Below are 24,831 nucleotides of genomic sequence, written 5' to 3' on the forward strand. Positions count from 1 at the left end.
CCAGTTGAGAACCCTCTAGGGATCTAACTTGGGAGGGATGGCATCTGGGAACTAACACGCAACTCACATATTCATCCCGTGGTTACTCTACTGAAGTCCTGCCACAGTAACAGGGAGAGCTAACTGAAAACAAAGACTGTGACTTAAAGTTAGAGGTAAGCCTAGTCGATTTTGATTCCTATAGACTTCTAGGCACTGCGGAGATTTTGCCACAGCAAGAAACTTTATTTTGAATAAACAAAAATCAACAAGAATAAATGATTTATGAGAATAGGTACAGATTTGTTTGGTGTTGTTGATAATGTTGGAGCCACTGAAACATTAATAAGTCAATAAATTAATGAATTATGCAACACTCATTATAAGGCCTTTTAATCTCATATATTAATGTAAGTGCCTTATAAACTTGTAGAATATATGTTTTCCACAAACTAATAGTAGAACACTAAACTGGGTATTAAGAGCCGAAGGACTAAACACACATGCCTGCGCGTACACACCCACCACTCCCCACATGCAACGTATCCATATATGGTATCCGTACGTATATGTATATGTACAGCCGCTGTTTAGCAAGCAAAAACACTTTTTTTCTATAAATATATGTCCATTTTATTTAAGAATGAGAGAGTTCACTTGAATTCAGATGTACAGGGTCCATTCTTAAGTTATTCATCAAGAATAACAATAAAATCTTTCAGGTACTGAATATAAGAAAAATCAAATATATTTTGTATAATATTCTAATGTCCATTTGATTCACTGTATCTAGAATGATTCTTCTAAAACATGAATCATGGGAGTTTGCTGAACAAACACTTCTTTTGTCCTCAAAATAAAGTCCAAATCTCTTAATATGGATTTAGAAAGCTCTTTATCTTCATGATCTGACCTCAGCTTACCTATTAGCCCAAATCCCGCCTCCTGGTTCCTTGGGCTTTTTGCTCCAGTGCTACTGGTAGCTCTCTGGGCCTGCCGTTCTCTTTCTTATCTCTGGGTATTTGATAATGCCATGTCCTCTGCCTAGAACATGTTCTCTGCCTAGAACTTGTTCTGCCTCTGTTCACCAGTCTATTCCTGTCTCTCCTTTACGTCTCAGGTAGAGTCATTTCTTTTGGAAAGCCTGCCATCTGAATTAGGTGACTCTTTCTCTGTCCTCCAATGGCATCTTGTAGACTTATCACAGTTTGGCTTGAATGTCTATTCACTTGGCTCCATTTTCCTCTAGACTCAAAGCTATTTGAAGACAGAAACCATGTTTTGATCATTATTATATTCTTAGCACTGAGTGTCTGACACATAATAAATACTCAATACATATTTATTAAATAATTGAAGAGGAAAAGGAAGCCACGTTAGCATCAATAACAATGAATGGCATATGTGCAAATTACCAGGTATGAGCTAACTCTGGTCTAAAGCCCCATTCATATTGGAAGTGCCCTAGCTTCTAGTCACTATGCCTAGATTCAAAGCCCATCAGGGCCTGCTTATTTACCTACAAAGAATTCCTATCCTACATCTCTAAACTGAAAACATTCTCAGTTGGTCATACCTGGAAATGCATTGCTTAACTTCAAGGAAAACACTCACCTCTTTTGTCTCTTCAGAGAAAGCTTGCAGAATGTCCGTCTGCCTAGTGTAGTTGCCATTGGCGTCCTGCAGACCTTGCAGAATGCGCTCCCGCAGAACCAGCACTGAGACTCGAAGCTGGTGCCAGAGGAGCTGCACTGCGTGGATGTCCACTATCACATTGACAGAGTAAGACAGCAGCTTTAGGGAGAACTCCGTTTCAAGGAGGGCATGGATTTGCTCAACATGATCAGAAATATCTTCACAAATGTCCTGCAGTAAAGAAAAGCAAAATATGTGAGGACTACTTTGCCTTATCCTGGAGGGAAGTGAGGGTGGTAGAAAAGTACACTCTTACCTAACACCAATTATCAGGGCCAACAGTAGCACATTGGATACCTGGGGCCTTTGTTTTAGTTCAGATACCTAGTTGCAGGCCATATTCCTGTGCACTGGGCCTTCGGTCATTTAGGTAAATTAATCTTTTTCTAAACCACACAAATCCTACTATTCCATCAGATGCCCAAATTGAAAGTCAGCCAAGGTGAGAGGTGCATCTCTCCAATTCACTGCTCTCTTTTTTATTGTTTGTTGGGTATTCTGGAAGGGAAACAGTGGCTGTTTTATTTGCTAGCACTAAGCTACACTGGGCACACAATATTTCAGGTTAGAAGCATCACCTAGACACCTTTGAAGAAAGATAACCTAGAATGTGTGCTTCATAGGCACTCTCAGTCATTCTCAATGAACTATGGGGTATTTGATGTAAGGCGCAATTGTCACTCTCCCACAAGTATACAACTTAATATTCAAATTCAGTGTTTTTTTTTTGGTTTGTTTTTGTTTTTTGTTTTTTTTTAGATAGAGTTTCACTCTTGTCACATAGGCTGGAATACAATGGTGCAATCTCGGCTCACTGCAACCTCCACCTATCCGGTTCAAGCAATTCTCCTGCCTCAGCTTCCCAAGTAGCTGAGATTACAGGCGGCTGCCACACGCCCCGCTAATTTTTGTGTTTTTAGTACAGACGGGGTTTCACCAGGTTGGCCAGGCTGGTCTTGAACTCCTGACCTCAGGTGATCCACCCACCTCAGCCTCCCAAAGTGCTGGGATTACAGGCCTGAGCCACCGCACCCAGCCTAAATTCACAGTGGATATCGAAATTTTCAACCCACACTTTGCAAGCAGAATCACTCTTATGAAACAAAGCCAGAAAAATTCCAAAGATGAAAAAAGACAAAATACAATTTTGTTTCGTTTCATGCAGACATTTTAAACAAAAACATTACTAACTCAGTCTCAGTCTCCTTGACACATACTATTAGGTAGGAAGATTTGGTATCTGACATGTCACTTGTTCTTACAAGTTCCCAAATTTCCATCGTGCTGTCAGAGGCCAGCAGCATGAAATGAGTGGCATCAATGGTAGTATTTACTTGGACAATTTAAGAGACCATTAAGCATCAAAATGATGGTGTCAGCTAAAAGGGCTCAGTTACTCGTTTTTAGTTTTACATTAGTGATTTTTTAAAACTGAGCTTTTATTTATGATTTTTGTTAAGGCCAAAATTTGAAGATAGCATTTGGGTTCTGAGCCCTACCATCAGTGTCAAAACGGTCATTCTATGCTGGAAACATCACCTTCTGATTTCATGTAATTCAGTTACCTTTTTAAAGAGAAAAATGAAAATATATAATCTGTATTTAAAAATGTACAAGGGAAAAAAATCTATTGAAGAATGATAAATTGTGCTAAATTATGAATATTAATTGTTGTACAATTCCAATGAGTGCTCCAATATTAGTTCTTGAAACCCAAGAACTAATTGGTGACAGTGGTGCAAACTGGTGATTATAACTTGAAACAGAGCAAAAGTTTAAACTAGATGAACTTTGAAGCGCTAATTAGGTAAGGTTCTCCCAAATGTGACCCACAAGGTAATGCAGTCCAAAAGAAATTTAGGGCAAAAAATCTATTAGCCAGTACATGGGAACCAATCACAGCCAGATTAGCTCGTCTCTGCTGGCCTCATCACAAAAGAGCAGGGCTCTCACTGCTATCATCAGATATACCACATTGCCTGGGATTTCTGGTTGGAGCACCTACTTCATGTATTCCCCACACCTCTTGACCACTACCCCAAAATAAATGCCTGTATCTTTTGTCCTCTTAGGATGTTCATTTCTGTGTTGTTCTGTGCCACTTTGAGAAACTCCCTCCCTCCCACGGCTGAGTTCTTCCAAATTCTGTATACTTCCCCCCATTCTGTTGTAAAAAAACACTCCTTAACTTCTTCACAGAATCCATCTACTTCCTGGACTCACCCAAACCTGATTCTGCCCAAGAATCCCACTTCCCCTGTTGTCCTCCCAGGGAAGGCTGCTCATTCTCCCAGTCCTCACCTGAGAGACTATAGTAGGGATGATGGCGGAAAGGCTGGCCTCAATGCCTCTTAGCCACTTTGGCACTTTCTGATCATTACTCTTTCACTCTCATACTAACACCCTTTTTTCCCAGTAGGTGCCTAGTCTGATAAATCTTACCATCTTCCTCCCTCATTGCTGCTACCTACGTTCTTCCCTTTTACTCCTCTACATTACATTGAAGAATGCAACTGGTTCACATTTCACTCTCTCTATACCAAGCATGGCGTTATCTTTGGTAATATCAGTATTGACAATGATGAACCAACCAACATGGTAGCCTCAGATCTCCTTTACTCTACAGCTCCCAGGACCTTCATATCCATTCCACTGGGACAAGTCTCTACCCTAGCTCTACTGTGGACTTCACCATCACTTCACCTGTGTAACAATATCAGAAAGTCCCCTATGCCACCAACCTCTATTTGTTCAACTTTTTCACTCCTGTCTCCCACTACAGGTGCTCTTCAGCCTCATCCAGGCCACCAGCTTCTCCAGTGACCCTTTCCTCAAATACTACCCTCCTGCTAGCATCTATGGGGTATGCCTATGATATGGGGAGCATCTATAGTTATCACTGTTCAACTACTATCTTGGCAGTAGTCTCCACTCCCTCATACTCCTGATTCATAACTCAGATTTGTTAGCCTCTGTCTCTGGCATCTCAGTTTGATGCTAAAGATGCAGAATATCTTACATACCTAGGAGAGAAAAACACTTGGGTAACCTTTATGCTACCAGCTCAGAATAGCCATATATACATTTCTCATCTACTCCACACCATCCTGCAATACAAAATGTTACATAGAGCCATGGCACCACGAAAGCATCATGTAAAAGCACATGCCATCTGTTCCTCTTATACATGATTTGGCTCCTTTGTAATAGATGTAGGAACGTAGTCAGAACCAGGTCATGGGTCAAGATTGCCAGGAAACTATCCAGGGAAAACAATATATAAAGGGCACTAAGGTATCATTGGTGCCAGTTAACTTAGGTTTTCACATCCTACTCCCTACATAACTGGGCAAGGTAAATTGGCCCCATTCCCACAGAAGCAGATGGACCCCTAAGGGGAAAAAAACACCCTTCCCATAAGTGCTGACCTACCAAAGTAGATATAATGATGGCAAATAAACACATTACAAAATCTTCAACTACATAAGCCAAGATGGAAATGTAAATTAAAACCACAATGAGATACCAGTTTACACCCGTTCAAATGCCTAGAATAAAAAAATTACTGACAGCACCAACTGCTAAGGACTTCTAGAACAACTGGAACTCTCCTATGCTGCTTATGGGAATTCAGAATGGTACAGTCACTCTGGAAAACAGGTTAGCAGTTTCTTATAAAATTAAGCATACAATTACCAATATGACCCAGCAATCCCACTCCTGGGTGTTTATCCAAGAGAAATGAAAACGTACATGCACACAAAAATGAAAAGAAGCTCCACCCACAATCGCTAAAACCTTCAATAGGTAAACTGATCATGGGTAAGTGGTCCTTCTATGTGTAAATAGATAAACGAACTATGGTAAGCCTATACAATATGCAGCAGTTTTTTAAAAAGTGAACCACTATACATGTAACAATTTGGATAAATCTCAAAGGCATTACACTAAGTGAAAGAAGCCAGTCTCAAAATGTTACACACTGTATAATTCTATTTATATAAATAATATTCTCATAAGACAAAACTATAATGATAGACAATAGATGAGTGACTACTAGAGACTGGGGATGGGGAGGGCATGATTCTAAACGGATAGCACAAGGGAGTTTTGCAGACTGATGGAACTGTTTGGTATAGATTGTGGAGGTGTTATGCAAATCTACACATGGGTTAAGCTGTACACCAAAAAAGAAAGTCAACTCTGCTGTATGATAATTTTTAAACTAATTACAGGAAAAGCAGTTTATAGTCTCAGTAAAATACACATAAAATTCATTTTGGATCACATACTGCCTTCGTATTCTTGAAAATTACAAAAAGCACAACTCTTTAAAGTCATGACGGTACTGTGATCATCAGCACTAATTTTATATAGTAATTCTGTGTAGCTTCCATATTATTTTCTAGCAAGTATAAAGGAAAATGAAGCTAATCAGGAGCCCATCTCAAAGTGAGTTAACGCAAATGACAATGGTTAACAATATCTTCAAAGTTGCATAAGATTTTTTTCCACAGATATTACTGTGCTAATGTGGGAAAGTGACCCTCTACATTGCTTTGTTTAATTCACATATAGCATAATAGCACCATGGCATTCAGTACTCACAGACCAAAATGTATTGAATACATTATGTTACCAATTGCTCACTTCACTCAACCTTCCAGATACCTTGCTGTCTCAAAATTGAAGCTGCTGTCTCCTGTCAATGAGACAGGAATCTTCTGTGGTTACTGAAGCAGCTGATACAAACACTGAGGTGACCTGAGACTGTTTACAAATAAACTCTAGTTGGCTGAGTCAGTTGGTTTTTCTGTTTTTTGTTTTTTGTTTTTTTAAATTGGTTTGTATGCTTATGTGAGAGGGGTACCTTTTCCTTTTGTAAAACATATTATTGTATACTTTTTCATTGTATCTTATTTCTTCTAAACAAATACAGGGATGTTAAGGTAACTCATATATTTAACCAGTATGTCCAGTTTTCACCAGCTAGAGACAGAAATGAGGCACCCTTCTTGTGATTGCTCTGAATGCTTACTGTAATAACTCTTGAGTGTGACTTCTCAGTTCCTGCTAATTGTCGCTGGGAGACGATCTCTTTGCTGCCTCATCATGAGGCCATCATACCCTTTCTCAGTCATTCTCAAAACATCTTAAAGGTTTCCCTGTGAAATTACAAATGTACATGGATCAACATTCTGCCAAGGTGCCTCAAATTGCCAATCTCCAGGGCTCCATGTGCATCTGGAAGGAAGTCTGCCCTCCCAGCAACATCCTCACCCAGGTACTGAAGCAACACTTGGCACCTCAGTTCCACAAAGTTGCACAAATGCAATCCTCAAAAACACACACACAGAAAAAAAAAAAAAAGAAGGAAAGAAAGGCAAATTCCCCTAATGGCTGGGTAAGGTGGCTCATGCCCGTAATCCCAGCACTTTGGGAGACTGAGACAGGAGAATTGCTTGGACTCAGGAGTTCGAGACCAGCCTGGGCAACACAGGAGACCCCATCACTATAAAAATTTTTAAAAATTAGTCAAGTGTGGTGGCACACACCTGTGGTCCCAACTACTTGGGAAGCTGAAGTGGGAAAATGCCTTCAGCCCACGAGGTGTAGGCTGCAGTGAGCCATGATCGTACCACTGTACTCCAGCCTGGCCAAAGCAAGAAAATAACCTGTCTTAAAGCAAGAACCTGTCTCCAAAAAAAAAAAGCTGTCTTAAAGCAAGAACCTGTCTCCAAAAAAAAAAAAGTTTCTTTACCCATATGTTCACCATATGTGTATGTGTTTATTACAGAAAGCTAAAAAGAGATTCTGACCTAATACATGTATTTTATATTTTAAAATACAGATTAAAGAAATATCACAGTTAGTTGCAATAAAACTCACAAGTAAACCTTTGAAATTGAAATTGCAACTTTATACAAAAAATCTTCCTATTGCAGAGTATAATCTTCAGTTGACTATCAAAACCATACTTTCTCCAAAAACAGAGTGATAGATTTCCCTATGGCAAAATATTTTTATTTCCCCAAAAGTGAACTATCCCTCTCAGTAAAGGAGAAGTACAGGGGAACTTTCTCAACTTGATAAAGAATATCTACAAAAAACCTATAGCTAACAGCAAACTTAACAGTGAGAAACTAGAAGCTTTCCCGCAAAGATTGACAGCAAGGCAAGGATGTCTCCTCTCAGCACTCCTTTACAACATCATACTAGAAGTCCTAGCTATTGCAATAAGATAAAAAGAGGAAAGAAAAGGCATAGATTTGGAAGGAAGAAATGAAACTGTCTTGTTCAAAGATGACATGTTCGTCTATGTAGAAAATCTGACAGGATGGAAAAAAAAAGTAGAATCCTGGGACTAATAAGCAATCATAGCAACATTGCAGAACATGAGGTTAATATACAAAAGTCAATTGCTTTCCTATATACCAGCAATGAACAATTGGAATTTGAAATAAAAAACACAATGCCATTTATACTAGCATCCCCCCAAATGAAATCTTAGGTATAAATCTAAAAACATATGTACAAGATCTATATGAAAACTGCAAACTCTGATGAAAGAAATCAAGGAAGTAAATACATGCAGTGGTATTCCATGTTTCTGGATAGGAAGACTCAATATTATCAAGATGTTAGTTCTTCCCAACTTGATGTACAGCCTCAACTCAGTAAAAAACCCAGCAAGTTATTTTATAGCTAACAAACTGATTCTAAAGTTTATGTAAAGAGGCTGGGCACGGTGGCTCACACCTGTAATCCTAGCACTCTGGGAGGCTGAGGAAGGTGGATCACCTGAAGTCAGGAGTTTAAGACCAGCCTGGCCAACATGGTGAAATCCCAACTCTACTAAGAATACAAAAATTAGCTGGGAGCGGTGTTGCATGCCTGTAATCCCAGCTACTTGGGAAGCTGAGGCAGGAGAATCACTTGAACCCAAGAGGCAGAGGTTGCAGTGAGCCGAGATCACGCCATTGCACTCCAGCCTGGGGGACAGAGCTAGACTCTGTCTAAAAAATAATAATAATAATAAAGTTTATGTGAGGCGAAAGACCCAGAATATCCAAAACAATGTTTAAAAAGAACTCAACGGGGGGACTGACATTACCTAACTTCAAGATTTACTACAAAGCTACATTAATCAAGACAATGTTATATTGGCAAAAGAACAGACAAACAGATCAATGAACAGAATAGACAGCCTAGAGGTAGACCGCCATAAGTAACAGTTAACTGATCTTCGACAAAGGAGCAAAGGCAACACAATAGAGAAAAGACAGTCTTTTCAACAAACGGTGCTGGAACTGGACATCTACAAGCAAATAATAATAATAATGATAATCCTAGACATTGACCTTACACCCTTAACACAAATTAACTCAAAAAATATCACAGACTTAAGGGTAGACCTACTAGACAGCCTAGAGGTAGACCCACATAAGTAATAGTTAACTGATCTTCGACAAAGGAGCAAAGGCAACACAATAGAGAAAAGACAGTCTTCTCAACAAATGGTGCTGGAATCGGACATCTACTAGCAAGTAATAATAATAATGATAATCCTAGACATAGACCTTACACCCTTAACAAAAATTAACTCCAAATATATCACAGACCTGAGGGTAAAATGCAAAACCATAAAATCCTATAAGATATCATAGAAGAAAATCTAGATTACCTTGGGTTTGGCAATGACTTTTTGTTAATAGATACAACACCAAAGGCACAATCTATGAAAGAATTAATAAGCTGACTTCATTAAAATTAAATATTTATGTTCTGTGAAAGACATCATTAAAAGAATGAAAAGACAAGCCACAGACTGGGAGAAAATATTTGCAAAAGACTTATGAAGGATCATTATTCAAAACATATAAAGAAGTCTTAAAGCTCAACAAAAAGAAAACAAACAACCCAATTAAAAAACAGTCCAAAGACCTTAACAGATGCCTCACCAAAGAAAATAGACAGATGACAAATAAGAATATGAAAAGATAGTTCCATATGATAAGTCATCAGGGAAATGCAAATTAAAACAATGAGATACCATTAAAACAATGAGATACCATTACATAATCATTAGAATGGCCAAAATTCAGAATATTGACAACACCAAATGCTGGTGAGGATGTGGAGTAAGAGGAACTCTCATTCATTGTAGTGGGAATGCAGTTTGGTGGTTTCTTACAAAGCTAAACATATTCTCACCATAAAAACCAGCAATCGCACTCCTTGGTTTTTACCCAAAGGAGTTGAAAACTCATATCCACAGAAAAACCTGCACACAGATGTTTATAGCGGCTTTATTCATAATTGCCAAAACTTGGAAGCAACCAAGGATTGCCAAAACTTGGAAGCAACCAAGGAGTTCAGTAGGTGAATGGATAAACTTTGGTATATCTAGACAATAGAATATTAGTCAGTGCTAAAAAGAAGTAAGCTATCAAGCTATGAAAAGACATGAGGAACCTTAAATGTATATTACTAAGTGAAAGAAGTCAATCTGAAAAGGCTACAAACCATACTATTCCATTTATATGACATTCTGGAAAAGGCAAAGCAGTGGCTCCCAGACCGTTTGGGGCAAGGAGGGAAGACTAACTAGAGAAGAGGATGTTTATGGCAGTGAAACTGTTCTATATACTATAAAGGTGGATACACATAATTTAATATTCCTCAAAATCTATAGAATGTACAAGACAGAGTGAACCCAATGTACACTATGTACACTATGGAATTGGGGTGATAATGATGTGCCAAAGTAGGTTCATCAACTGTAACAAATGTACCACCCTAGTGGGAGGTACTGACAATGTGGAAAGCTATGCATGTATGGAAAGCTTAATGCAAGGGGATATAAGGGCTACCTCTGTGCCTGCCTCTTAATTTTGCTGTGAATCTAAACTGGTTACAAAAATACTATTTAAAAAAACACAAACTAGACTACCTCTTCTTTATTTTTCCTCTAGCAAATACACTTTTCTAATAAGCCTAGTTTCTTCTTTTGTCATATTAAGGATTAACTATAATGGGCTGAACATGGTGGCTCACACCTGCAATCCCATCACTTTGGGAGGCCAAGGTCGAAGGACCCCTTGAGCCCAGGAGTTTGAGACCACCCTGGGCAACGTGGCAAAAACCCATCTCTACAAAAGATACAAAAAGTATGCAAGCCTGGGCCAGGCAATGTGGCTCACACCTGTAATGCCAGCACTTTGTAGGGGCTGAGGTGGGCGGATCACTCGAGTTCATGAGTTTGAGACCAGCCTGGGCAATGTGGTGAAACTGCATCTCTACTAAAAATACAAAAATTAGTGGGGCATGGTGGCAGGTGCCTGTCATCCAAGCTACTCTGGAGGCTGAAGCAGGAGGATCACTTGGCCCCGGGAGGCAGAGGTTGCAGTGAGCTGAGATTTCGCCACTGCACTCCAACCTGGGCGACAGAGCAAGGCTGTCTCAAAAAAATAAAAATAAAAAAATTATCCAGACCTGGTGGCATACACCTGTAGTCCCAGCTACTTGGGAAGATGAGGAGGGAGGATCACTTGAGCCCAGGAGGTCAAGGCTACAGTGAGCCATGATCACACCACTGTACTCCAGCCTGGGCAACAGAGTGAGACCCTGTCTCAAATTTAAAAATAATAAAAAAAGAATGACCATAATGGAGCGCAGTGGAAATAATTCTGACTTTTTATGATAATCACAGAACTTCTCTCCAAAGTTTGAAGAACTCTATAAACAGTAGTTATTCTTTTTAGTGCTAAAATTATGAGTGTGATGGCTAAAATGAGCTAATTTATGTGGAAATGATTTGCTATTATTATTGGCTGTTACTCATCCATCTCCCTAACTAGACTGTATCTTTCTAGAAGCAGGAAATGTGTCTTATTTGTCTTGGTTATCTATAATGCCACACTGTTAGGACACCGCCATACAGATGCAAAGGATATTTGTGAAGTCGAATTCAATTGGATAAAATATTGTATTTTACAAATTAGAGGTAAACCCCTAAAAAGCAAATAGTAGCTTAACTTTCCTTCTGAAGTATATTCACACTAATTGGCACTTACTCAGCAAGTAATGTCAGCAGTCGCTGACACTGGGTCACCTCCTGCTTTGATTAGGAGAGGGTCTGAAAAAGGGAGCAGATTTGGAAGCATGGGAGAGATGACAGAAAGAGAACGATGAAGATGCAGAATACAGTCTTGGAAGCATTCACACTTCTGCCTTCACGTCTCTGAAAGTCTCCTCTGCCTTCAACTGAGAAAGGACCAATTAGAAGTTCTGTCAGGATATACCTGGCCATATACAAACGTAGATTGCTTTGCTTTCCATGATTTGAAAATTTTTTGCATAAAATTGTTATTAAAAAGCTTCAGAGGATTCATTTATTGAGCTACTACTTTAAATACCTAATACCAGGCTCTGACTTATTTGACCGGGAATAAACCCTAAACAAAAAGTTTGGAGGAAAACTGACCGTTGTTATTGTACACTGGAGAAATTGTTCTTCTAAGCAAGCTACTGCGTAGTCATTCTTGCATTCAGTATTCTACATGACACAATACAGGTTCAAAATCTGAGTTCATTCACTAAAAAAATCATGGCTATGGTCTTGACTCTCAATAGCTCTTCTGGAAATTGTTCAGAATATCTATACCTTCCCCAAGACATCTTCATAGAACTGATTTTTTTAGCAGTGTTTCAGGTAGAAATTAATAGAGAAGACAGTGGTGGTTCTTACTTTGCAGGGTGCTTGTTAACCATGCATATTCCTGGGCTACTCCTTTTCAAGACAGCTAGGGCCAAAGAACCCGCATTTTCTTAAGCATGTGGTGGCCATCATGCTGGTGTTCTATGCACCACACATTGAAAAACACGGAGCCAGAAATGGGTCATCTGTCTAGGCTGACTGATGCTGAAGTGGGAACTACGTGCAAGCCTGCTGCTAAGCACTGTAAAAACAAAAGCTCCCAGCACTTGAAAGGTAGCCCACCACTGATATTACACAAATATATCTACAGTAGAATTTACATTCTTTGTGCACCAGAAAACAACGTTCCATAACTTTATTTACCCAGTACTGATAGTGTTGTAATAATCTCTAGGGCAGCATCAGGTTTGTGGATTTTTCTAACATGCCTTCTCTTTTGCTTTTTTGTACACTTTATTATAAAATGAAACAGATGACTGTCTCACACACACAAATAAATATATTTAATATATGTATGTAATATATATGTATATAGTAAATATGCTATTTACATGTATACCAGATGTTTATATATATGGCTTAGTAAATTATTATAAGGAAAACACTCTTGTAACAACCACCCAGGCCAAAATTTAGAACTTTACCAGCCATCCCCACCCCAGAACTGCTTCCGCCTGTCCCCTTTCCATCACAGAGGCTTCATCCCTCCAAAAGTGACCACTATCCTGATTTGCACAGCAATCATTCCCGCACAAGAGTACCTGCATATAATAATTTACTTTTGCCCAGTTTTTATCTTGATATGTCTTTTAAGTCTCTTCTCCATTTTTTTTTTTTTTTTTTTGAAACAGGCTCTTGCTGTTTGGCCTAGGCTAGTCTCAAATGATGTGCCCACCTTAGCCTTTGGAGTAGCTGGATTATAGGCACGTGTTACCACACCCAGCTTAACTCTCTTTTAATCTGTTTTTCTATCTGTATTTCCTTTTTCATACAATTTATCTGTTGAAGAACTTGGGGCATTAGACCTGCAGAGTTTTCCACAATTTGGATTTGTTGATTGAAGCCACATGAAGCAATCCAGCCTGCCAGTTATTCTGTTCTCTTTACTTTCTACAAACTGGCATCTGGATCCTGAGGCCTGATTCACCTCAGCTTCAATTTCTTTGACAAAACAGTAAGTACCACAGTCTTTTTTTTTTTTTTTTTTTTTTTTTTTTTAATCAGGAGGAGTATTTAACTTCATGGCCAGGCATGGTGGCTCACACCTGCAACCTGGCACTTTGAGAGGCTGAGGCCAGCAGATCGCCTGGCTCAGGAGCTCGAGACCAGTCTGGCCAACAAAGTGAGACCCCATCTCTACAAAAAATACAAAAATTAGCCAGACATAGTGATGTGTGCCTGTGGTCTCAGCCATTCAGGAAGCTGAGGTGGGAGGATGGCTTGACCCTGGGAGGCGGAGGTTGCAGTGAGCTGAGATCACATCACTGCACTCTAGCCTCGGCGACAGAATCAGACCTCGTCTCAAAAAAAAAAAAAAAAAGAGAGAGAGAGAGGTATTCAACTTTGATTTTTGTTCTTTTTTCGATAGTTGGTGATATCAACTATTTTAGTAATTGCTGGTCAGTGGTGCCTAGATCTGTTAATGTATTGGGGGTTGTAGCATGATGATATTCTTTTTTTAAAAAATTCTACTTTAAGTTCTAGGGAACATGTGCACAATGTGCAGGTTTGTTACATATGTATACATGTGCCATGTTGGTGTGCTGCACCCATTAACTCATCATTTACATTAGGTATATCTCCTAATGTTATCCCTCCCCCACTTCCCCCACCCCAAGACAGGCCCCGGTGTGTGATGTTCCCCACCCTGTGTCCAAGTGTTCTCATTGTTCAATTCCCACCTATGAGTGAGAACATGCATTGTTTGGTTTTTTGTCCTTGGTGATAGTTTGCTCAGAATGATGGTTTCCAGCTTCATCCATGTCCCTACAAAGGACATGAACTCATCCTTTTTTGTGGCTGCATAGCATTCCATGGTGTATATGTGCCACATTTTCTTAATCTAGTCTATCATTGATGGACATTTGGGTTAGTTCCAAGTCTTTGCTATTGTGAATAGTGCCCCATTAAACATAACGTGTGCATGTGTCTTTATAATCCTTTGGGTATATACCCAGTAATGGGATGGCTGGGTAAAATGGTATTTCTAGTTCTAGATCCCCGAGGAATTGCCACACTGTCTTCCACAATGGTTGAACTAGTTTACACTCCCACCAACAGTATAAAAATGTTCCTATTTCTCCACATCCTCTCCAGCACCTGTTGTTTCCTGACTTTTTAATGATCGCCATTCTAACTGGTGTGAGATGGTATCTCATTGTGATTTTGATTCGCATTTCTCTGATGGCCAGTGATGATGAGCATTTTTTTCATGTGTCTGTTAGCTGCATAAATGTCTTCTTTTGAAAAGTGTCTGTTCATATCCTTTGCCCACTTTTTGATGGGGTTGTTTGATTTTTTCTTGTAAGTTTGTTTAAGTTCTTTGTAGATTCTGGATATTAGCCCTTTGTCAGATGGGTAGATTGTAAAAATTTTCTCCCATTCTGTAGGTTGCCTGTTCACTCTGATGGTAGTTTCTTTTGCTGTGCAGAAGCTCTTTAGTTTAATTAGATCCCATTTGTCAATTTTGGCTTTTGTTGCCATTGCTTTTGGTGTTTCATTCATGAAGTCCTTGCCCATGCCTATGTCCTGAATGGTATTGCCTAGGTTTTCTTCTAGGGTTTCTATGGTTTTAGGTCTAACATTTAAGTCTTTAATCCATATTGAATTAATTTTTGTATAAGGTGTAAGGAAGGATCCAGTTTCAGATTTCTACATATAGCTAGCCAGTTTTCCCAGCACCATTTATTAAATAGGGAATCCTTTCCCCATTGCTTGTTTTCGTCAGGTTTGTCAAAGATCAAATGGTTGTAGATGTGTGGTATTATTTCTGAAGTCTCTGTTCTATTCCATTGGTCTATAACTCTGTTTTGGTACCAGTACCATGCTGTTTTGGTTACTGTAGCCTTGTAGTATAGTTTGAAGTCAGGTAGCATGATGTCTCCAGCTTTGTCCTTTTAGCTTAGGATTGTCTTGGCAATACAGGCTCTTTTTTGGTTGCACATGAACTTTAAAGTAGTTTTTTTCCAATTCTGTGAAGAAAGTCATTGGTAGCTTGATGGGGATGGCATTGAATCTATAAATTACCTTGGGCAGTATGGCCATTTTCAGGATATGGATTCTTCCTAACCATGAGCATGGAATGTTCTTCCATTTGTTTGTGTCCTCTTTTATTTCATTGAGCAGTGGTTTGTAGTTCTCCTTGAAGAGGTCCTTCACATCCCTTGTAAGTTGGATTCCTAGGTATTTTATTCTCTTTGAAGCAATTGTCAGTGGGAGTTCACTCATGATTTGGCTCTCTGTTTGTCTGTTATTGGTGTATAGGAATGCTTGTGATTTTTGCACATTGATTTTGTATCCTGAGACTTTGCTGAAGTTGCTTATCAGCTTAAGGAGATTTTAGGCTGAGATGATGGGGTTTTCTAAATATAAAATCATGTCATCTGCAAACAGGGACAATTTGACTTCCTCTTTCCCTAATTGAATACCCTTTATTTCTTTTTCCTGCTTGATTGCCCTGGCCAGAACTTCCAACACTATGTTGAATAGGAGTGGTGAGAGAGGGCATCCCTGTCTGGTGCCCGTTTTCAAAGGGAATGCTTCCAGTTTTTGCCATTCAGTATGATATTGGCTGTGAGTTTATCATAAATAGCTCTTATTATTTTGAGATACATCCCATCAATACCTAATTTATTGAGAGTTTTTAGCATGAAGGGTTGTTGAATTTTGTCAAAGGCCTTTTCTGCATCTATTGAGATAATCATGTGGTTTCTGTCTTTGGTTCTGTTTATATGATGGATTATGTTTATTGATTTTCATATGGTGAACCAGCCTTGCATCAAAGGGATGAAGCCAACTTGATCTTGGTAGATAAGTGTTTTGATGTGCTGCTGGATTCGGTTTGCCAGTATTTTATTGAGGATTTTTGCATTGATGTTCATCAAGGATATTGGTCTAAAATTATTTTTTTGTTGTGTCTCTGCCAGGCTTTGGTATCAGGATGATGATAGTCTCATAAAATGAGTTAGGGAGGATTCCCTCTTTTTCTATTGATTGGAATAGTTTCAGAAGGAATGGTAGCAGCTCCACTTTGTACCTCTGGTAGAATTCGGCTATGAATCCGTCTGGTCCTAGACTTTTTTTGGTTGGTAGGCTACTAATTACTGCCTCAATTTCAGAGCCTGTTATTGGTTTAAGAGATTCAACTTCTTCCTGGTTTAGTCTTGGGAGGGTGTATGTGTCCAGGAATTTATCCATTTCTTCTAGATTTTCTAGTTTATTTGTGTTGAGGTGTTTATAGTATTCTCTGATGGTAGTTTGTATTTCTGTGGGATTGGTGGTGATATCCCCTTTATCATTTTTTATTGTGCCTATTCGATTCTTCTCTCTTTTCTTGTTTATTAGTCTTGCTAGTGATCTATCAACTTTGTTGATCTTTTCAAAAAACCAGCTCCTGGATTCACTGATTTTTTGAAGGGTTTTTTGTGTCTCTATCTCCTTCAGTTCTGCTCTGATCTTAGTTAATTCTTGCCTTCTGCTAGCTTTTGAATGTGTTTGCTCTTGCTTCTCTAGTTCTTTTAATTGTGATGTTAGGGTATCAATTTTAGATCTTTCCTGCTTTCTCTTGTGGGCATTTAGTGCTATAAATTTCCCTCTACACACTGCTTTAAATGTGTCCCAGATATTCTGGTATGTTGTGTCTTTGTTCTTGTTGGTTTCAAAGAACATCTTTATTTCTGCCTTCATTTCGTTATGTACCCAATAGTCATTCAGGAGCAGGTTATTCAGTTTCCATGTAGTTGAGCAGCTTTGAGTGAGTTTCTTAATCCTGAGCTCTAATTTGATTGCCTTGTGGTCTGAGAGACAGTTTGTTATAATTTCTGTTCTTTTACATTTGCTGAGGGGTGCTTTATTTCCAACTATGTGGTCAATTTTGGAATAAGTGTGATGTGGTGCTGAGAAGAATGTATATTCTGTTGATTTGGGGTAGAGAGCTCTGTAGATGTCTATTAGGTCTGCTTGGTGCAGAGCTGAGTTGAATTCCTGGATATCCTTGTTAACTTTCTGTCTCATTGATCTGTCTAATGTTGACAGTGGGGTGTTAAAGTCTCCCATTATTATTATGTGGGGGTCTAAGTCTCTTTGTAGGTCTCTAAGGACTTGCTTTATGAATCTGGGTACCCCTGTATTGGGTGCATATATATTTAGGACAGTTAGCTCTTCCTGTTGAATTGATCCCTTTACCACTATGTAATGGCCTTCTTTGTGTCTTTTGATCTTTGTTGGTTTAAAGTCTGTTTTATCAGAGACTAGGATTGCAACCCCTGCTTTTTTTTTGTTTTCCATTTGCTTGGTAGGTCTTCCTCCATCCCTTTATTTTGAGTTTATGTGTGTCTCTGCATGTGAGATGGGTCTCCTGAATACAGCACACTGATGGGTCTTGACACTTTATCCAATTTGCCAGTCTGTGTCTTTTAATTGGAGCACTTAGCCCATTTACACTTACGGTTAATATTGTTATGTGTGAATTTGATCCTGTCATTATGATGTTAGTTGGTTATTTTGCTCGTTGATGCAGTTACTTCCTAGCCTCAATGGTCTTTACAATTTGGCATGTTTTTGCAGTGGCTGGTACTGGTCATTCCTTTCCATGTTCAGTGCTTCCTTCAGGAGTTCTTGTAGGGCAGGCCTGGTGGTGACAAAATCTCTCAGCATTTGCTTGTCTGTAAAGGATTTTATTTCTCCTTCACTTCTGAAGCTTAGTTTGGCTGGATAAGAAATTCTGGGTTGAAAATTCTTTTCTTTAAGATGTTGAATATTGGCTCCCACTCTCTTCTGGCTTGTAGAGTTTCTGCTGAGAGATCTGCTGTTAGTCTGATGGGCTTCTCTTTGTGGGTAACCCAACCTTTCTCTCTGGCTGCCCTTAACATGTTTTTCTTCATTTCAACTTTGGTGAATCTGACAATTATGTGTCTTGGAGTTTCTCTTCTCGAGGAGTATCTTTGTGGCATTCTCTGTATTTCCTGAATTTGAATGTTGGTCTGCCTTTCTAGGTTGCGGAAGTTCTCCTGGATAATATCCTGAATAGTGTTTTCCAACTTGGTTCCATTCTCCCCGTCACTTTCAGGTACACCAATCAGACGTAGATTTGGTCTTTTCACATAGTCCCATATTTCTTGGAGGCTTTGTTCATTTCTTTTTACTCTTTTTTTCTCTAAACTTCTCTTCTCGCTTCATTTCATACATTTGATCTTCAATCACTGATACCCTTTCTTCCACTTGATCGAATTGTCTACTGAAGCTTGTGCATGTGTCACGTAGTTCTCGTGCCATGGTTTTCAGCTCCATCAGTTCATTTAAGGTCTTTTCTATGCTGTTTATTCTAGTTAGCCATTCATCTAATCTTTTTTCAAGGTTTTTATCTTCTTTGCGATGGGTTCAAACATCCTGCTTTAGCTCAGAGAAGTCTGTTATTACCGATCCTCTGAAGCCTTCTTCTCTCAACTCATCAAAGTCATTCCCCATCCAGCTTTGTTCCATTGCTGGTGAGGAACTACTTTCCTTTGGAGGAAAAGAGGTGCTCTGATTTTTAGAATTTTCAGCTTTTCTGCTCTGGTTTCTCCCTATCTTTGTGGTTTTATCTACCTTTGGTCTTTGATGATGGTGATGGACAGATGGGGTTTTGGTGTGGATGTCCTTTCTGTTTGTTAGTTTTCCTTCTAACGGTCAGGACCCTCTGCAAGTCTTTTGGAGTTTGCTGGAGGTCCACTCCAGAACCTGTTTGCCTGGGTATCACCAGCAGAGGCTGCAGAACAGCAAATGTTGCAGAACGGTAAATGTTGCTGCCTGATCCTTCCTCTGGAAGCTTCATCTCAGACGGGCACCCAGCTGTATGAGGTGTCAGTCGGCCCCTTCTGGGAGGTGTCTCCCAGTTAGGCTACTCGGGCATCAGGGACCCACTTGAGGAGGCGGTCTGTCCCTCTCAGATCTCAAACTCCGTGCTAGGAGAACCACTGCTCTCTTCAAAACTGTCAGACAGGGAGGTTTAAGTGTGCAGAAGTTTCTGTTGCCTTTTGTTCAGCTATGCCCTGCCCACAGAGGTGGAGTCTACAGAGGTAGGCAGGCCTCCTTGAGCTGCAGCGGGCTCCACCCAGTTCGAGCTTCCAGGCTGCTTTGTTTACCTACTCAAGCCTCAGCAATGGTGGACACCCCTCCCCCAGCCTTGCTGCTGCCTTGCAGTTCGCTCTCATACTGCTGTGCTAGCAGTGAGCGAGGCTCCGTGGGCATAGGACCCTCTGAGCCAGAAGCAGGATATAATCTCCTGGTGTGCCATTTGGTAAGACCATTGGAAAAGCGCAGCTATTAGGGTGAGGTGATGCCCCGCCCTGCTTTGGCTCACACTCCATAGGCTGCACCTACTGTCCAACAATCCTCAGTGAGATGAACCCAGTACCTCATTTGGAAACGCAGAAATCACCCGTCTTCTGCCTCACTTACACTGGGAGCTGTAGACTGCAGCTGTTCCTATTCTGCCATCTTTGAACAGCCTCCAGCATGATGATATTCTATCATTTTGTTTTCATTTATTAGCTAGAATAACTTCAATAGAAGATGCTTCCCTTTATCAACTATTTGTTCACACAGGTAAAATTCATAAAGGAAAGTTAAGATAAATATTTGATTCTTTAATTTTCTTTAGCTAGTTTTCGAGGAAATGAATTGATTCTGTCATATTCAGAAGGTAACCAACTGGTCGTCTTACTTGATATCATTGCCTACTCATGGATTTAAACATATATGATCCACTTTTGATTCACTGCAGTTCTAACCTTATTGAGGCTCAGTTGCCCATCTTTGGCCAGTGGGATCTCCTTCAATCTAGCTTCAAGTTGACTATTCTGTAATAGTAATCTTTGATAGCTTCTTTGCTCATCTTGTATGTGATGTAAAATCAGATATTTTTCTAAGAAGGCTTTGTTTCCTTTAATGGGAAAAGTTTTTTCAGACCACCATCAAGGCAATAGGGCTGTTCATTACTACTGAATTGGTCACTGTGTCTAGGCTTTTTTCATTAATAGAGCTAGGAAAAACATGTATTGAAAAATAAAACACCTATGAGTTCACAATTGATATATCCAATTCAAATTCAGGAATACAGGGTTTTTACCTAATATCTTCTGTAGTATATCCGTATTTCCTTTCTTCTACCCCAAAAATTTGTGGTAATAGAATTAGAAGACCTCATACTTACTTTTCGTTTTATTTCACATTACATATACGATAGTTTCAGAATAGCAATACTATCTTAATACTACTACTAGTACTGGTCCTGAAGCGAAAGACTAGGACAGGTATTTATAAGAAACCTGATCAAGGTGCCTTTTTTCAGCACAGAAGAGAGGAGTTTCACCTCTCATTTGTCTTTATCTGCTCTTTGAGAGCAAACAACTTATATCCTAGTCTCACTGTTCACCACAGTTCATATTATACAGTTTTAAAAATTGGGAATTTATAAGTTCCTTTACCATCTTCAAGGTCCATCTAGAAGGAAAAAAAGGCTCAATAAAAATATGACAAAAACACGTGATCATTAATTCTCCTCCAAAGAGGGAAAAGCCCTTTGGTTTTAGAAGGCATACCCTGAGAGGCTTTCTGCCTCAGCAAACCCTTCTAGTCTTTGCAGATCATCACAGAATACGCAAAAAGGACAAAAATCACTGAAGATAGTCATCAATGATATACCAAAGAAACTCAACTCTAATGCTAGGTATGCCAGGTGAAGCACTCTTTTTTTTTTTCTTTCCAATGTAACTACTGTAGGTCACAGGGTTATGAAGATGGGTCTTCTCTTCAAGCAACAGACTGTAAGCATCTCTTCATTCACCATCTCACATGGCAAAAATTATGCAATTTATATATTTGCTTTGTTTGTTCAGTGGTGTATAGGTCATTTCTGTCTATGTCTCTTTGCCTTAGGAAATTCTTGTAGGGCAAGCACTTTGTCTATTTTGCTTCACAGAGTTTAGTACCACATGTAAATGAAGTCTTAATACATACTGATGTTACCGATATTGAATTCACAAACCATGAAACGAAAGCTTCAAGATGATCATGAAAAGAATATATGAAACAAAAAATGTATCTAGATCACTTTGCATCACGCTACGCATCAGAGAGTCTGAATTCTTGGCCCCTGTGTGTATTGGTTATCTGTATCCCCATAGATTGCTGAGCCTCAGTTTCCTCATCTATAAAGACAGTGCTAGATGGGTGAGCTGTACTCTCAAGCCCAAAGATTTTCTTTTGTTTTCTTTCTCTTTTATTTTGTGTACTCCACCCATACGACAGCCCAAGCTTTAGTTACCCAGAAGTTTTTACATATCTTCTTCCAAGTAGTAGAACGAGTACTAAGTGAGAATCAGAAGACTTGAGTTCCAGTCCTAGGTACATTGAAAGGTATCTCTCTGATATAGTTTTGCTGTGTCCCCAACAAAAATTCACCTTGAATTGTAATAATCCCCATGTGTCAAAGGCGGGGCCAGGTGGAGATCACTGAATCATGGGGGCAGTTTCCCCCATACCATTCTCTTGGTAGTGAATAAGTCTTATGAGATCTGATGGTTTTATAAATGGAAGTTCCCCTGCACAAGCTCTCTTGCCTGCCGCCATGCAAGACTTGCCTTTGTTTCTCCTTTGCCTTCTGCCATGATTGTGAGGCCTCCCAGCCATGTGGAACTCAGTCCATTAAACCTCTTTCCTTCATAAATTACCCAGTCTCAGGTATGTCTTTTTTTAGTAGCATGAGAACAGACTAATACATTCTAGGACTCCTGCAGGTCACCCTGCCACAGGCCCTGAAATAACAGTGCAGATCCATACCACCAAGCTGAGGAGGAAAGGTCTATGGTTCATTCAGAATGAAAGTTAAGACCCCCAACTTCACTCCAGGATTAATGTCCTGAGAGGCCCTTTTTGTTGTGTTTTCCTTAGTTGCTATGCTGGGTTCAGGCCATTACTCCTCCACCCTCCTACTTATCCTTTCCCAGGCAAGAGGTATACACAGATTCCTTTGAGTCTCATTTTCAACTCCCTATACCACCTGTTGCTTTTTCTTCATTACAGTCATTTAAGATTTTATCTTGTAAAGAATCTATCAATATCCATTAGCAGTTTAGATTTGTTTTATCTGATGTAAATTTCTAGTAACTCTGTTGAAATTTTGGAGCGTTTCAAGGTATAAAGGATCTTACAGGTTAATTTACAAATGCTTTCTCCTGACCTATTCATTAGTACTTTTTCTACTGGGAGAAAGAAGTTAAGGAAATCAAAGTTCTATTTGGGATTTCATTGCTGACTCATTGTATGACCTTGGGCAGCTCTTTCTTAGATGTACTTTTTATCTAGATCAGTAAGACCATGGCACAGCTTCTAAGGATGTGTTTCTATGCCTTCCTCCCCCACATAAATAAATATCCACAGCAACTGGCTTGACTGTTGATTTGTATTTAAACAACTACAGTATGTCTGTTGAGAGCTAATATTATAGACACGAGTTTTTAGGTCTCACATCTGAGAGTCCAGAACAGGAAATGAAGCCTCATAGGATCAAAGTCCTTTGGTTAAGGTTCTGAAAATTAGATAACAACAAATCCAGATTCTGAAGCCAGTATCATTCTTTCATATCGGGTAGATGGGAAGGCAAGCTGTCGATTAACCTTTGGAAAGCTCCATTACCTCCCATTGACCCAACAATTTTATTCACAGGATTCTTTTCTAAGGCAATAATGAATTTACCTACTGAAATGCTGTCAAATACTTGTTTATAATGGTGAAAAATTATAAAAAGAGAGATGAGTTTAACATGATGTGGTATTCCACATAATGAAAAAAAATGCACAGATGCTAAAAACATTGTAAAATATATTTAATGGCATCAGAAGATGTTCAAGGCATATTGTTACCAGAAAAGAAGTAAGTTATAAAAGAGTTCTATATAGAAAAAAAGTATAGCTATGTATACTAAAGTAAAAAATATGTCAAAGCTATTCATAGTATTTTCTCTAGGTGGCAGCATTACAAATGATTTTTATTGTACTGTTTATCTGTATGTTTAAAATTTTTCTCCACTAGAGATGTATTTCTTTTGTGAGAAATAAAAAAAGAAAATAAAAAGTTAAACAACCAAGAAGTTAAGTCAGTTCCATGGCAAAACAACAGTCAGGGAATGCATGTCAAACTATGCACAAGAAGGATACAAAGTATAATATCAAAGCAGGCAACTGAATTATACCAAAGCAGCAGGATCCTCAGATTCCCAGCATTCTTTTTGTGTAAGCAGGGGCCTCCCACTCCACAGTCACCCTCATTCTTTTAGGGCCCTATGTCAGGTGGCCAGGTAACATTAGCCAGGTATACAGATAAATAACATATCATTAATTCTGGTTACTAGGATTATTAACTGTGTTTGCTCTGATTGTTTTTTCCTTAAGTTTAGCAGAATTGAAATAAAGACATAGGTAAGGAAAATACACTTACTAATCTGAAATAAGAGTGGGAATGTGAACCTTACTCATTCCATCTCCTTTTTAATTTGATTGATTGCTTTGCCCTAGAGTATAGCTGAATAGATTACCAATCCTCTTCTACATTTTCATATAAACCCACAAGGGAGGAGATAGTTCTATGGACAGATTCCACCACTTGACAAAGCAAGATCTTGTTTACCTCCTGGAGTGACCCCAACACCCTAAGATGCAGAATCTTCCACTTTCAAGCCTTTGAGTAATTACTGGGGGAGTAAAGACATCTGAGAACTTAGTGCTCCCTTGGGGATAAACTTTGCATGACTAAAATTTCAGTCCTTCAAAATTCCTTAGGGTTTATTGCAACATATAATTTTTGCTAATTAGTTTATATAAACTTATGTTTACTTTCACTAACCCAAATAATTTGTACTGATAGATTTTCAATCTAGAACATTTTCTGGAAAATTTATTGCTGAGCATTAGAGCCTAAATTAAAACACAGAATCCAGCTTACGTCTGAGTTATGAAAATCTATTTTGGTATTTTGCCTGCTCCTTGCTTGACTGACTGTCCATATTATAACTACTCTTCAGCAAGCCCTAGACATACAAAACAAGACTAAAGTTATCGAATTCCAATACTGTGGTTTTAAATCCACCCTCATTGCCCTTTTCCAGAGGGCCCTCTGGGAAATAAACATGGATCAAAATAACATATCTGACCACCAAGTACAGTAATCATTCATTATTAATG

At 39.1% G+C, this 24,831-nt stretch overlaps 1 protein-coding gene across 3 annotated transcripts in view; it reads right to left on the reverse strand.

The window, feature by feature from the left end:
• The window catches only part of AKAP6 (A-kinase anchoring protein 6), a 624,256-nt gene that overhangs the window by 294,417 nt on the left and 305,008 nt on the right, over positions 1–24,831 (reverse strand). For all 3 annotated transcript variants that reach the window (XM_031001840.3, XM_031001839.3, XM_063697705.1), the window contains one exon: positions 1,594–1,845. In XM_031001840.3, the coding sequence (XP_030857700.3) occupies positions 1,594–1,845 (252 nt within the window). The remainder of the gene's footprint in view (positions 1–1,593; positions 1,846–24,831) is intronic.

Source organism: Gorilla gorilla, chromosome 15 (genome assembly GCF_029281585.2).
Source record: "Gorilla gorilla gorilla isolate KB3781 chromosome 15, NHGRI_mGorGor1-v2.1_pri, whole genome shotgun sequence".
NCBI classification, from domain to species: domain Eukaryota; kingdom Metazoa; phylum Chordata; class Mammalia; order Primates; family Hominidae; genus Gorilla; species Gorilla gorilla.